At 42.2% G+C, this 12,947-nt stretch overlaps 1 protein-coding gene across 1 annotated transcript in view; it reads right to left on the bottom strand.

Moving 5' to 3' along the window:
- Positions 1–2,575: 2,575 nt before the first annotated feature.
- CHST11 (carbohydrate sulfotransferase 11) overlaps positions 2,576–12,947 on the bottom strand; it is a 161,000-nt gene continuing 150,628 nt past the window's right edge. Inside the window, exon 4 of the mRNA XM_027668787.1 lies at positions 2,576–4,745. Within this exon, the coding sequence (XP_027524588.1) occupies positions 3,897–4,745 (849 nt within the window). The 3' untranslated portion in view covers positions 2,576–3,896. The remainder of the gene's footprint in view (positions 4,746–12,947) is intronic.

Here is a 12,947-nt window from a genome sequence, read left to right as displayed (position 1 = left end):
TTTTCTACAACAAGCCTTCTACTGCATACAAATAGGTTAAAAAAAAATCCAACCCCACATTGATGTTAAATTATTCGTACACATTGTATTGTGCATGCATGTAAGAAAATAACACTCTCTGTAACAAGAGTAATAGTAAGGACAGTCCCTTTTTGTACCTGAAAAGTGCAGCAGACTACAGTGAAACCCTAAAACATTTTACTTCTAAAAGCACTTCTGCTTGTGGATTATTTATTTCACTTGTCTTACACAGCGCATGGTTCAGGCAGTTTGCACATTTCTGTGGTAATGGATGTGGTTTACAAAGAGGCTGAAGCATGGACCAAGTCAGGGTTGGGGGGACCTTCCACCACCCAGGAGTCACCACCATGTTCGATGGGCCAAATCCAGCCTGCCCTCCAGGTTAAGGTGCTTGGGGCCATCTGGGGAGAATGAACCCCTGGCTGTGGGTATTGTGCCGAGTACAGAGCCACCAGCACTGCTGGGCTCAGTGCTGGCCACGCCAAGTGACAGGGAGGCATCAGCTGCTCAGAGATAAAGAATCACTGCTCCAGCAGCTTTAAGGGGCTGGGGACAGAGGTGGGGAGCAAGACTTCCCCCATTGGGTCCTCTCTGTGCTCATTATGACTCGATCATAACTAATGCACATCCTTTTACAACAACAGCTCCCTAGGTGGCCTTTGCTGTCCCACGAGGAAATCTGTATTTTGTATTTTGCTGTGGCTCAGTGCTGCCTGTTTGTCTCCCAGGAGTAGCTGTGGCCACAGCAGAAATGAAGCTGTGAGGGAGGCAGAGCTTGGGAGCAGACCAGCCCCTCTTCTCCTCCAGCTGAGAAACTCAGTGAAGAGGTGAGGGTAAAACCAGCCTGATTCCCTGGCTGCCCCCCCGCCCCCTGCAGGTGGTGGCTGCCATCTCACTGAGATAAAGATGAACAACCCTGACCATCCCTTCTGTGTGGCTGCAGTAGAAAGAGATATTTTTTGGCTCAGTAGAAACAACACACTCAGTAGACCAAAAGAAAAGGCTATTCCTTAACATCTGTGATCCTTCTCTGAGCTGGTGAGGGCTTTGTGCTCACTGCATGATCAAATCCAGCATGTCAGCTGTTCGTTTTAAACACAGTCTACAGCCTATTCACAGCACCCCAAAACAGATATAACACACTAAATAACCAGGTTGTAGTAGTTTGGGATCGAGGTTTTTAAAAAGCAAGTGACTTAAAAGTGCCCACTTTTAGTCCACTCCTCTCAGTGGTGAGCATGCACCCACAGAGCAGCCCTCTGTGGGGAGGCAGAATTTGGGTAATCAAACTCAAAGCTGCTGCTAAAAATCCTGGCTGGAGTAATGCTCACTCCTCAGATCTCCTGAACATGTTTTTCACCTACAGCTTTTCTATCAGAGCTGTCAAATAGGGCTTTTGTGTCTACAAGGCTGTGAAACTAAAGGGAGTATTTCAGAACAGATAAAAACGTGGTGATGATGCTCAAGTACAAAAACAAAGGGGGAAGCCCACACCATTGTTAAAATATTTTCTTTCTCAGGCCACTTTTGTCTTAAATGAAAAAATTAACATCACCTCCTCCTGGAGAAATTAACAGCTAACTGAGGAGAAAATTGGACCAAAATAGGAGCACTGTTGGATGCAAGACCAAACAAGCACACAAATAGCTTGTAGGAAGTATTGCAAGGCGGGGGGAGAAAGGGGAATCTACCCTCAGTTGTTTTTTAACAAACATACAACCATTGAACTAGGAACACAAAAAAGCCAGGGCACACTGTGAGAGGCACTTCCAACAGCTCCACATACTCTAAATGAGACAAAACTGCTTTCAGTAAAAGACCCGCCAGCAACCAACCAACAGGAATCCAGGGTGGATAGGCACAGCCAGCTATCCCTTTGCTTGCCACTGGGCCAGTGCTCTGGGTTATAAATAGGACCTGGGTTATGAAAACTGGCTGTTCCAGAATGGATGAGAGATATATTTGTATGGTATGATACAAAAAATAATGATCCGAGTCCTGCCTAAGACCAAATCCAATTGTGAAAGGACTTTAGCTGCTGTTTGTTATTTTTTTTCTATGAGATTTATTCAGCAACTTATTTTTATCAAATAAGATGCAAACTATTTTTCTTCTTTAATCACATCTGTGTCCTGGAAACTAACGTAATTTAGTGGATATTACTGGCTACTGTACAATACATTTTCAGGATCTGGCTCTGATACTGTTAAAACAGCTCTGCCTTCAATTGAGTTTATTTAAATCATCAGTAATTTCTGGAAGGGTTTGTTTCGATCTTAAGATTGACACACAGGCAATTCAAAAACCCCACTTAAACCATCTATCAACTTTAAAACATATTTTAGATTCCCACAAGTGCCTCAATTTAAGCCTCTGCCTCCTTTTGCCCTTCGGCTCTCTGATGGCGCTGCCACCCCCAGACAGGACACCTTGGGGTGGCTACAGAGCATTCCCCAGGCCATGCACCTCACCTGCGTCAAACTGAAGCAAACATTTGGAGAAGCCTGATCTTCTGCTCTCACTAGCTGGCTAACAGATCCACACTGAAATCTCATTTTTCATTATTTATTTGGTGTGAATAGATTACTGTTTGCTTGCCCAAAACAATTGTGACTGGTACAATCTGTCATCCCAACAAGCTGTTGTACACAAAACAACCAGTACTGAGACATTCACCTTAATGCAAAAGGTCATGGCCTTACACTAGGGCTCACTTAAGATGAATTTCTAACCCACTGGAATTTAAAAACATCCCTGTCAATAGTATTTAGGCATCAACTGAAAAAAGAAGACTCCCTCTTCCCCCTAGGAAAAAGCCATGAAACCAGCACGTGGGACGATGAGACCTTTTTTATTGTCTTGCATGCTATTAACATGAAGATGACTTTTTGACTTTTCAAATGACATGGCCAGATCATTTATAGCAATGTATCATGACTGGGGTCTCTCGAGCCAGCTCTGGTTGTCCATCTTAAGATTTGTCAGAGAGGGCCAACTTGCAGAGGATGAAGTTCCCCCAACCCCGTCCTGGATATGAATTAAGTCAATGCCAATTGCTTTGAGCATTCAGAAATCTCTTACAGTCACTTCCAAAATGCTGGTTTTTTTCTGATGGACCATGTGCAAATCTGCATTTTTTTGGGCTGGCAGGCCCAAATTAAGAGACAATGAGACTGGTCATATTCTTGATAAGCTCAATAGGATTTATAAAAGGTTCAAGGTTTCTCTTTCTGAGGAATACATTCACATTTCTTTCAGTCATGGGTTTTATATAGCACGTATCTACCCAAGTCTGGTTTATTTTTCCTCTTCAGGGCTAGAAAGATAGATTTTGTACTAGTGTAGAGTGCAATATCACTTTCTGAAGAACTTATTTCCCCCACTCTTCTCAAAGCATGTGGTATCTAGAACCATTTCTGTATTTACCTGAATCAATGGCTAATGGAAGAGTAATACCCAGAGACAAGCTCTACTGAGGAAAGCACAAACCCAGACTCCTTTTGTCCAAATGTTATGTTATCTCTGCTGCTGAAGTGACACCTACCAAGAGACAATGTTTTAAATAAGTATAAATAACATTAATTAGAATTGGAGGAATGCAAGATCAATGAAATTCACCAGAACACAACATTTTTTTAAACAGTGTAGCAGTATTAGTCATTTCTACAGCTAGATCGTCACAATCCTGTTACCCTGCAAAGAGAGCTGTCCTTTCTTACAGTTGATTTAAATAATTTTGACTGTGCTGCTCGCAGCATCATTCAAAAAAAGAAAATATTAATTTACAAAATAACCCATTCTCCATATTTATTATGACAAATAAAAATCTTAAATAAAACAGGCTTTCTCTCCCCTCTCTCCCCCCAACCCATCCCTCATTCCAATTTCAGGTAGCTTGGCACTGAGTAATTGAACATTAAAAAATCAAGTTTGTAGACTTCATACAGCTGCGTTTGGTGCTCAGAGCTGATGTTCTGGAAGAACTCTGTGGTCATTTCATCAGTAGTTCTCGTAGACTTTGCATAGGTGGGGAATTTCAGGTAGTTGCCTACTCCTGCCAGCTGGAGAATGTAATTCGAATCCTCTTCAAGCGTTTCGTATTTTCCTATGAGGTCGTAGTGGATGTGGCAAGGGTGGCAGAGGGAGTACACAGTCTGCCAGTGCTCATTGAAGGGCTCTTCTTTTTGGGTGTGTGGGTCGATGAGATATGCCACAAACTCTTCAAATTTCACATCATCGCCTTTGCGCAGAGCTTCCTGGGTTGCGTTTTTCCTCTGACGCCTCACGATTTTGGTGCCGTATCGCTTGTGGAAGGAAGTGTTGTACTTCTGGGTGAACTTGTTCCTGTAGGCTGACACCAGTCTCTCAAAAGGCTCGCGAACAAAGAGGAACTTCATGTAGTTTTTCAAGCGGTGGTTGATCTCTGGGATGCTGTACTGGTTGAGGGTCTTCAGGTTTGAAGACACGTGGGCTTCATTGGCTGGGATTTCCATCGGATCGCTGTATTTGCCTTTTCCCGTCAAAACCATCATGACTCTCTTCCAGTTTGTGCAGGCCACTTTGGGGACATAGCAATAGATCATTTCATGATCTTCATCCACAACCAGGTGTTTGAGATCATTGGGTGTCAGCACGCGGCGCTTCCTGCTGGACACACTGTTTGCTCGGCACGTGTCTGTCACTTGGTCTCGTCTAATCTGATGAAGAATTGCTGTGTTGGACAACTGCAAAGAAAGCACAGGCACCAGTAAGTCAAGCGGCTGGGAAACTCTCACTGCCTTTTTGCTTATTATATAAATTCATAGAAAAGTAGATTTCTGCCTGCATAGAACAGTTCACTGTGTGGCAGAGTAAAACTGTTCCTATTCTAGAAGATAAACTCTTTTTGTCTCCAAACTTCTTGATACACAAACTTCTTGATACTTTTTAAATGCTGTTCACAAAGCTTCCAGAGGTCTGCTTTGAAGCCAACATGAAGGAGCACAAGTGCTCACACAGCCTGGTGGCAAGTGTATTTACAGAACCCTCAATCTGACATGTGGTCACTGCTTAGTCCACTCTGCAGTCCATCCCATCGCTACAGCAGTGTTGGACCCCGTTTGCTGCTAACATGGGGTAGGGAGACACCAGAATTGGAAAATTTTTCAAAATAAAAAGTTTGTGCCCTTGTTGCTGGTGTATTTTATGTTAGAGAATTGAATAATCGTGGCTTGTTACCTGGCTATGACCTTGTCAGAATAAATGAAGCCCATGGATATTCCTGCAACTCTCCAAGAGAACCATTCACTCATATGCGATTTCTTCACTGAACAGAATATCCATGATAAATTTGCCTCTCTGCTGAAGCCACATTAACAGAGAAAGAAAGAGTGTGTGGTCTTCTAACACACACAGTTCTATGTTCCTTACTATTTTGATAACAGTGCCCTAACTTTCAACTATCAGTGCTACTGGATACTTTGGAGAGTCTTTATTCTGTTTTAGGGAGGACCCACACAGCAGCTGTGCAGAGAAGGCCACTCTCTCACCACCAGCCACTCCTGCCCAGACTGTGTCCAGCAACCACAGCAAGAGCTTCTACTAAGGCAGGCAATGAGCTCCTCCAGGAAACAGGGAATATTAGCTCAAGCAAAGGGCCATGCTAGTGCAGGCTCCTGTGTTTGGTTATTCAGAGCCACCTGGGGTGTCTCTGCATGGCATGGTGTTGTTTTGTGCAGCCCTACCATCAGTGCTACGAATGCCTTTTTACATATTGTGAAGAAATTGCATCAAAGCAACAGGGAGAAGGTTTGGTTAATGTTATTTACATTTATTTAACACCATTTACCTGCCTTATGCTCAGTAACTAATTTAGCCTCAAAGCCAAGAATTAAGGCAAGTATTGACCTTCTTCTTTGATAGGCAAGGAGCTCTGAGATTCCTTCTTATATGCTCAGTCTTTTGGAAGTATTTCTCTAGTATCTTCTACTTAGGTTATCATGGATCACAGGACTCTGCAAAGAAGTATTTGAGGCAATGTAGACTGTGCATCTGCTGTAGGGGCTCCTTTGGTTATAGGGGTCTTCCTCCTTGCCAGTATACCAGACAAAACCATTATGCCAGGCAAAACTCCTCATCCTTGGAAAATGGTTTTGCACCAGCTTGGGGGTTCATAGTGAACCTCCAGTTCCTGCAGTCACAGGTCAAATATCTGCTTTCAATAGCAGTAGTTAGCCATGATTCATATTTTTTAAAAAACCCCACAAAGAACAGGATCCAAATGCACTTTTGAGTCGAAAACCCAGACAAAATTTCAAGATGGGACCAAGCTAGTTGCAGGATTTCTGAGCTTTAGAGAGGAAGGAAATAGAAATTGCATTGTTACAGACAAGCCCTAAGAGCCCAGGTTTCACCTGCCCAAGGGGCAGCAAAAGCTTTTGCAACATGTGAGCAGCAGAGACTCTCCCTCCCTCTGGGCTGTGGTGGGTTGCAAAGAAATGTTTTCATAGGATGAGCAACACCAAGGGGTTGGGGCACCTCAAACTTGGGCAGGAGGATTTTTTTCTTCAGAGAATATTGATGTGCCAGTTCTGGGACATCTGTATTTTGTGCAGTGCCACCCACCACTTCTCCTCTGAATTCCTTGATACTTTCCTCATCTCGTCTCATCTCTTTAGCCCCTTTGTTCAGTAAAATGCTGGCTAATGGTTAAAACATGCAATAGCCCAGTGCAGGTCTTTTAGACAGTTTGGCTCATTTGTGTGTGTGTGTGTGTGTGTGTGTGTGTGGTATCCCCCTGGATACCTCCCAGGTGCACTTCAAGGGCAGTTTTGTGTTATAGTCAAAGGGATGAGAAACCAGATGTGAAATGTGCTTCGTGCTTCCTAGGAAAACTGACTGGCAGGGAGTTTCCAAATAAGATGTTAGAAAGCAATTGTCAAGGACCACACAGATTTTTCAAGAAAATTACTTTTTTCTGTTAAAAAAATACAAAAATCCCTATTTCAATTTGTGCTGTCCTCAGAGAAAAACAGAACTAATGGTTCTCAACCAGCTTTGTAATGGTTAGAGTTACCAATGAATAATTTTCAAAGAACTAAACAAAATCCTATGCAAGCACAAAGACACACAAATTCTTCTCTGCAGACAGATAAAAAGCTAAAATCTCTCCTCCTGCAGATTTTCATCAATAATCATATAGCACAGTAGTGCTGTTTGCCTCTGGTTTTAGGGTTAAAAAAAGGAGAAATGCCTGAATATATTGCTAAATTATAATATGTTAATGCACTGTATTTGATTTTCTAGTGCTGTTCTTGGGATAAATACAGAATTAAGTGGATGAGATTCTATGGCCTGTATTAGATAGAAGGTCAGATTTGATAATCTAATGGTTGCTTCAGACCCTAATCTGCAGATGAATCTTTGCAGAGATGTGCTTTGCTCCTGATTTCATTCCTCCATCAATAAGCTAAGCACTTCTTTCCCATACATTAACATTAATGAGATTTTCAGGCATTTGGAGTAAGGGGAAAAATGCAGCCTTAGTATTTGCAATTGCAAATAAGACTGTACTACATTAAATTCACTTAAAAGATTACACTTGTGCATTTTCAAGTGGTACTTGCCTCTCATTATTTTTAACATGGAAAAAAAGACAAAGAAATGGCATACAGGTTTGTCAGCTACATTTACTAAGTATACACCAACACCCCAGGGTCAGCTCTGCATGTGCTCTGGCCTGTCTGATGGCACAAAGAATGCATATCAAATAGCAATGCAACAGTAAAAGGGTATTGTCTTGTTCTCATAAATGACAGTACCATTTGGTATGGCTGATGGATGAAGTGCCATGTAGGCATCCATGTAGGATGTGCCTTTGCACTGAGGACATCCTCCATGATCTGTAGAGTCTACAGCACCATGCAAGGTAATCATAACATCATTTTTCAATTTAGTATTTTGAAATTATATACTAACAGTGAGTTATCTAATGCTAATATGGTTCCTCTTCATTTTAAGTTATAGGCAAGGCTTTTAACCACATAATAATTCCACTCCTGAAGCTGGTGAGGGGAACTGGGAAAACAATAAGATTACACGAGACTGAAGGTCCACTTGGTCAGTGAAAATGTGCAAAGGTGCTCACAGCTAATGAAGAAAATATACCCTACAAATTTAAGCAGCCAGAGAGATAAGATCCAAGGGACAGATACCTTTAAACACATAGATGGTGAAGGGCAAGTCAAACAATTAGGGTCATGGACTGTCTTCCTCCAAAGCTGTTATAGATGTGCCTGTAGCGGAGCTGTGAGGGCACAGCTGCTGCCTGGACACTGATTGCTGCCTCTGTGGTCATTGCCAGAGGTCCTGCTGATCCCTCAGTTCTGGAAGCCACAGTAAGTAATGGCCTAAATCTACCTCACTTTGGGAAAGGACACTTTTAAGCCTGTGGGCAGGTTACCTGAGAGCAGCATGGGGATGGTGATAAAGTCAGTGCTTGGGTCTGTCCTCTGACAGTTCACTTGGGCTTATCTGGACATTAAAGATTTTGGGAAGACATCTGATAAAAGCATCTGTTCTTCCCTGAAAGGACTGTCACCACAGATGCACTTGAATCATGGGGTTTTTTTTCTGCAGAAGTTGTAAGCTGGGACAGAGAAGAAGGGCATGTCAAGATCAAAGTTTTCCTTCCTTTTCTGATGCAGCAACCAAGTTGAACAGTGAAGCAACATGAGCAGCGGGAGACTCCCAAGCTCAGTGGCATTTAAAAAAAGAAAAAGATAAATGTAGTCTGGGGACACTCTGATCCCAGAAGCTTCTCATCTCCATCAGTCCCAAACTAACAACAGGGGAGGAAAGCTAAATCCAGCACGCTCTGCTCATGTGGATGTCTTCTGTACAGCAGGAAGGAGGGGGGGGTGGTGCGCAGGGAATGGGGGACAGGAGGGCTTTTTATGCAGAGCACTAGAGAATAGACTGATCAGAAATACATATGCTGACCAACTGGCAGTCATCAACTCACGACGTGCAAAGGTTATTCAAGGTAAATCAGAGTAATGAGATGGGAGGTATTTTCTTCTGGTTACTTAGGCACAGCAGGATAAAATAATCTTTGAAGACCTTTCCAAGCTTCATGGCCAAGCAGCAAGTACAGATTTAAACGAAGGGAATTTTTAACTAACTTTTTTTCTGAATATAGTAGTGTACTGCAAACCAGGCACCGAGATCAATCCAATGCAGAGGTACCTGCACTGAAAGCAGTTTTTTAATAGAAGGATAGAAATACCGAAGTGTCACTCAAAAAGCCCATTAATTAAATTTTGTCTCACTATTAAAAAAAAATAGTGTGGAAAGAAGTAACCCCCACATTTACAAGGCAGGATTTTATTTATTTCTGCTGCATTGCCTGCAGCTAATTCTGTACATTAATTTAACTAGGCTCACAACCAACCTATGTTGGAAGTGCTAACATGAAATATGGTCATGGCAGACTGAAGGGTGAAATTATCCAAATTAGAGTGGAATAAGGAGGACAAATATTATGAATGGGGTTTGCAGTCCATGCCTTGCTAAACTGCTTTTTCTCTTCAGTTTTGCATTAATGAAGACTTTGTATCTGCCTTTAATTCTTCAGTTACCTTCATGTTTTGAAGTTTGGTTTCTGTCCTGTGCTAGAACTACGCAAGCTGCTGCAGCGTTCCCCTCACCTGTGGTCCAAGCAGCCACCAATTAAAAACCAGCTGACACCCAGCTGGGTCTATCCAGTAGTACTGTCAAGCTTAGTAAACCAGAGCTCATCTCAACCAAATTCTTCTTAATGGTATTTGTTCAGAAGGAGTTTGCAACAGGCTCAAAATCCACCAAAAAAAAAAGGTCTTAAAGTGAGAAGTGTCAGGCAGACTAACTATAGGTGGCACTAATGGTCCTGGTTATATGACATCAAGAGAGATTAGTCTTTCAGTTGTCTGAAATCTCTCAGATGTTATCAGCTCTCCTTCCTGTAGCTTATCAACCACACCATTTGCGCTCTATGAAATGTTTGTTATTCAATATACAAAATGTTTCTCAATATTATTTATATTTTCCCAGATGCTAAAAGGGTGGAGGTTTTTTGAGCATGATGTTACATTTCCAATCCTGTTCTCACATAAAAAGTGTGAATAAGGCTCTTGAAACTTTGATGGGCACTCTTGAAGTTACAAACATAGTTTAGACTATTTTAATACTTGGCTTTTACAATTTGTATCCGTAACTACTCTACTTAGTGTATATATGTGCTATACACCAAATTCTAGATTGTATTCTTAAAAATGTTCAGCATTAGACAATAATGGGGAACTAGCATTTTTTCATACTCAACAGCCCAAGGATAAGCATTTCTCTAATTATCTCAAATAATTATTACTCTTTGCTGATTTTTACAGATGACAGTAAGACAATTGTAACTATGTGAATCAAAACACTGTATCTAAGAGAACAATTGCATTTCTGATAAAGAGAATTTATTAAACTGACCTGGACTGCAACAATTTTTTTAAAGTAATATTTTTGCAACGTTTCATACTTTGATCTACTTCGCATTTCATAGCATATTATTTTTGACTGAACTTTTTCAAAACCTTCCAGCACTCAAATGAGAATCTCACCAAAATCTCAATTAATATTCATTCAGAGAAAGCACATTGTGTGTACTGGAGATGGAAATGCTTAACATCTTCCCTGACAACTTATGGACAGACAAACTGGAATATGAATTTGCTATGAAAATGTCTCAACAGAGTGGCTGGATAATAGAAGATAACAAAACTAACATTAACTTAGGAGTGATTTTACTAAGTGAGAACATTTTAGAGACAAATTATATCCTCTGAAGGAAACTCTTGAAACATTACAAAGCTGCTTTCGTTTCTCCATTTCATGCACTGAACTTATTGCCCCACAGAGAAGATTAGGCCGAATACACATTTTTTTCCAATTCTCTGTATTGCAAGACAAGATAACCACACCACTTTCAGTTCCTACAGCACAAAATGCACCAGGGCTGTGAAAAAGAGGATCAAAGCTCTTGAGAGTAAAACAGTCAATACACAGTAGCTGCTACCACTGTATTGTCAAAAATCCTGAATTTCTTCATATGTTTCCTCCTTCTTCCTATGCACATCTCCATCTTTGTCTGTGCGTGTATGTAGCAGAGAAGGGTGAGATATTTCAGCAGTTGCATTTCTTTTGGTCCAGAGACTACAATTATTTGATTAACAGCACCCCTCAAACCCACATCAACTTTGGCATTCACTCTTCTTTGTCCAGGTACTAGACAAGTACTAGTTGGGTGCTAGAAAAGAAACAACACTAAACCCATCAAAATCTGGCAACAGACACACATGCAGCCATATATGCTGATACTTTCCTGGGAAAACTTCACAACTAGGTCATTAAATATTGTCCTTTTCATCTTGGAGAGAAAGTAAAGTACCACAGGGAGTCTAAATGATGCAAAAATCTTGAAAAATCACAGACTGACACCAAATGGCACCAGCTCTATATTAAAACCAGTTTTTTAATCAGGCTAAAACTCTGTCACACAATAAGGTATGGATTAAGGAAGAAAAGAACCAGCTCACTTCCAATGCCACCTCCTCCTGTATAAATCCAAACATTTTCAGAAGCCTGTCCATTCTCATTCTCCCTGCTGGGAACTATTTGGTATCAGGACTCATACCATACATAGGGTTTGGGGCTAATGAGATGAATGCACACATTTTGTAAAACATCTCCTCTGAACAAGGAGAGGGAAAAGTTGGAAGTCCCCAGGAAAACCAGGCAGAAAGACCTATGGCCCGGCCACATGGTGGCTGCGGGATGTGCTGCTGTGCATGTTGCTGTTCTGAAGCGCTGGGGGAATATTACAAACACAGGGCAGGCAAAATTGAAGTGACCGAGTTCAAGTGCAAACACGTGAGAGGTAAGAAATCATCAGAAAGGCCAGAGAAGCCTCGACCTGGGAACACTTTAAACAAGCTTCATGTTGGAGGGTTTATTGGGATTTAATTTATAGAAGATGAGCTTGGAGCTTCATGTTGCATGTACAAAGTGCACTTTGCATCCTTTTTCCAGCAGCCAAAGGAAGGAATGGGGAGAAGGGGAATTTGGTAGATGGCCAATCCTTTTATTTTTTTCTCACAGCAAAAAGAAGCTAATGAAACCCCAGGCCAGGACCCTCAGCAGCTGTGGTGGGGTGAGAGCGACAGAGCTGTGTTGTCTTCCCAGAGCGGAGGCTCTGCTGCTGGGACTCGGAGCTCCCCACACCGCTGCCACAGCAGCTCGGAAAGGACGGTGCGTGATGAATTTGTTCGCTCCTGGCTTATTTCCTAAGTGCATCAATAAATCACTGTTTGTATTAAAAAGCTGAAAGGTCTGGCTATCTCATGAATTTAATTTTAAAATGAAAACTTTCTGTCCTTTTCCCTCCAAGACACGCACACAGCCGCGCACACATGTGGTGGCTGGAGCTGAGCTCGCACTCTCCGGACCTGTGCATGTAACCTGTAACACACAGGGACAAACCACTGCCTTCCTAACACTTCTTGGTCCCAGGCATGGGTGTTTCACTGCTACACTATGATCACTGGCCACTCAAAGCTGCCTCAAGTAACCCTTAGGTGCCCCTACCATCACCACGTTCGATGGACTTAATTGCACTAACAGGTGGACAGACACACAGCAGCAGAGTGAGTTTGCTTTCATGTGGGTGGAGGACAGGAAGTGGGGACTGATGGTGAGGCTGCACTCCATCTTCTCTGCTGAGAGGGAGCCAATTGCACTTGCCCTCACCTGGGACAGATCCTTCCCAAGGACACAGTACTGCTGCCCGCAGCTGCTTGGGAAAGGGCCAGGCTTGCAGAACTGTCTCCAAGTCACCAGGGACTGTAGACGGGTTAAAAGAGACT

This window comes from Corapipo altera, unplaced genomic scaffold (genome assembly GCF_003945725.1).
Source record: "Corapipo altera isolate COAL_440 unplaced genomic scaffold, ASM394572v1 1, whole genome shotgun sequence".
Classification (NCBI taxonomy): Eukaryota; Metazoa; Chordata; class Aves; order Passeriformes; family Pipridae; genus Corapipo; species Corapipo altera.
The sequence above is the reverse complement of the archived record's forward strand: the minus strand, read 5'-3'. Positions and strand labels throughout refer to the sequence as shown.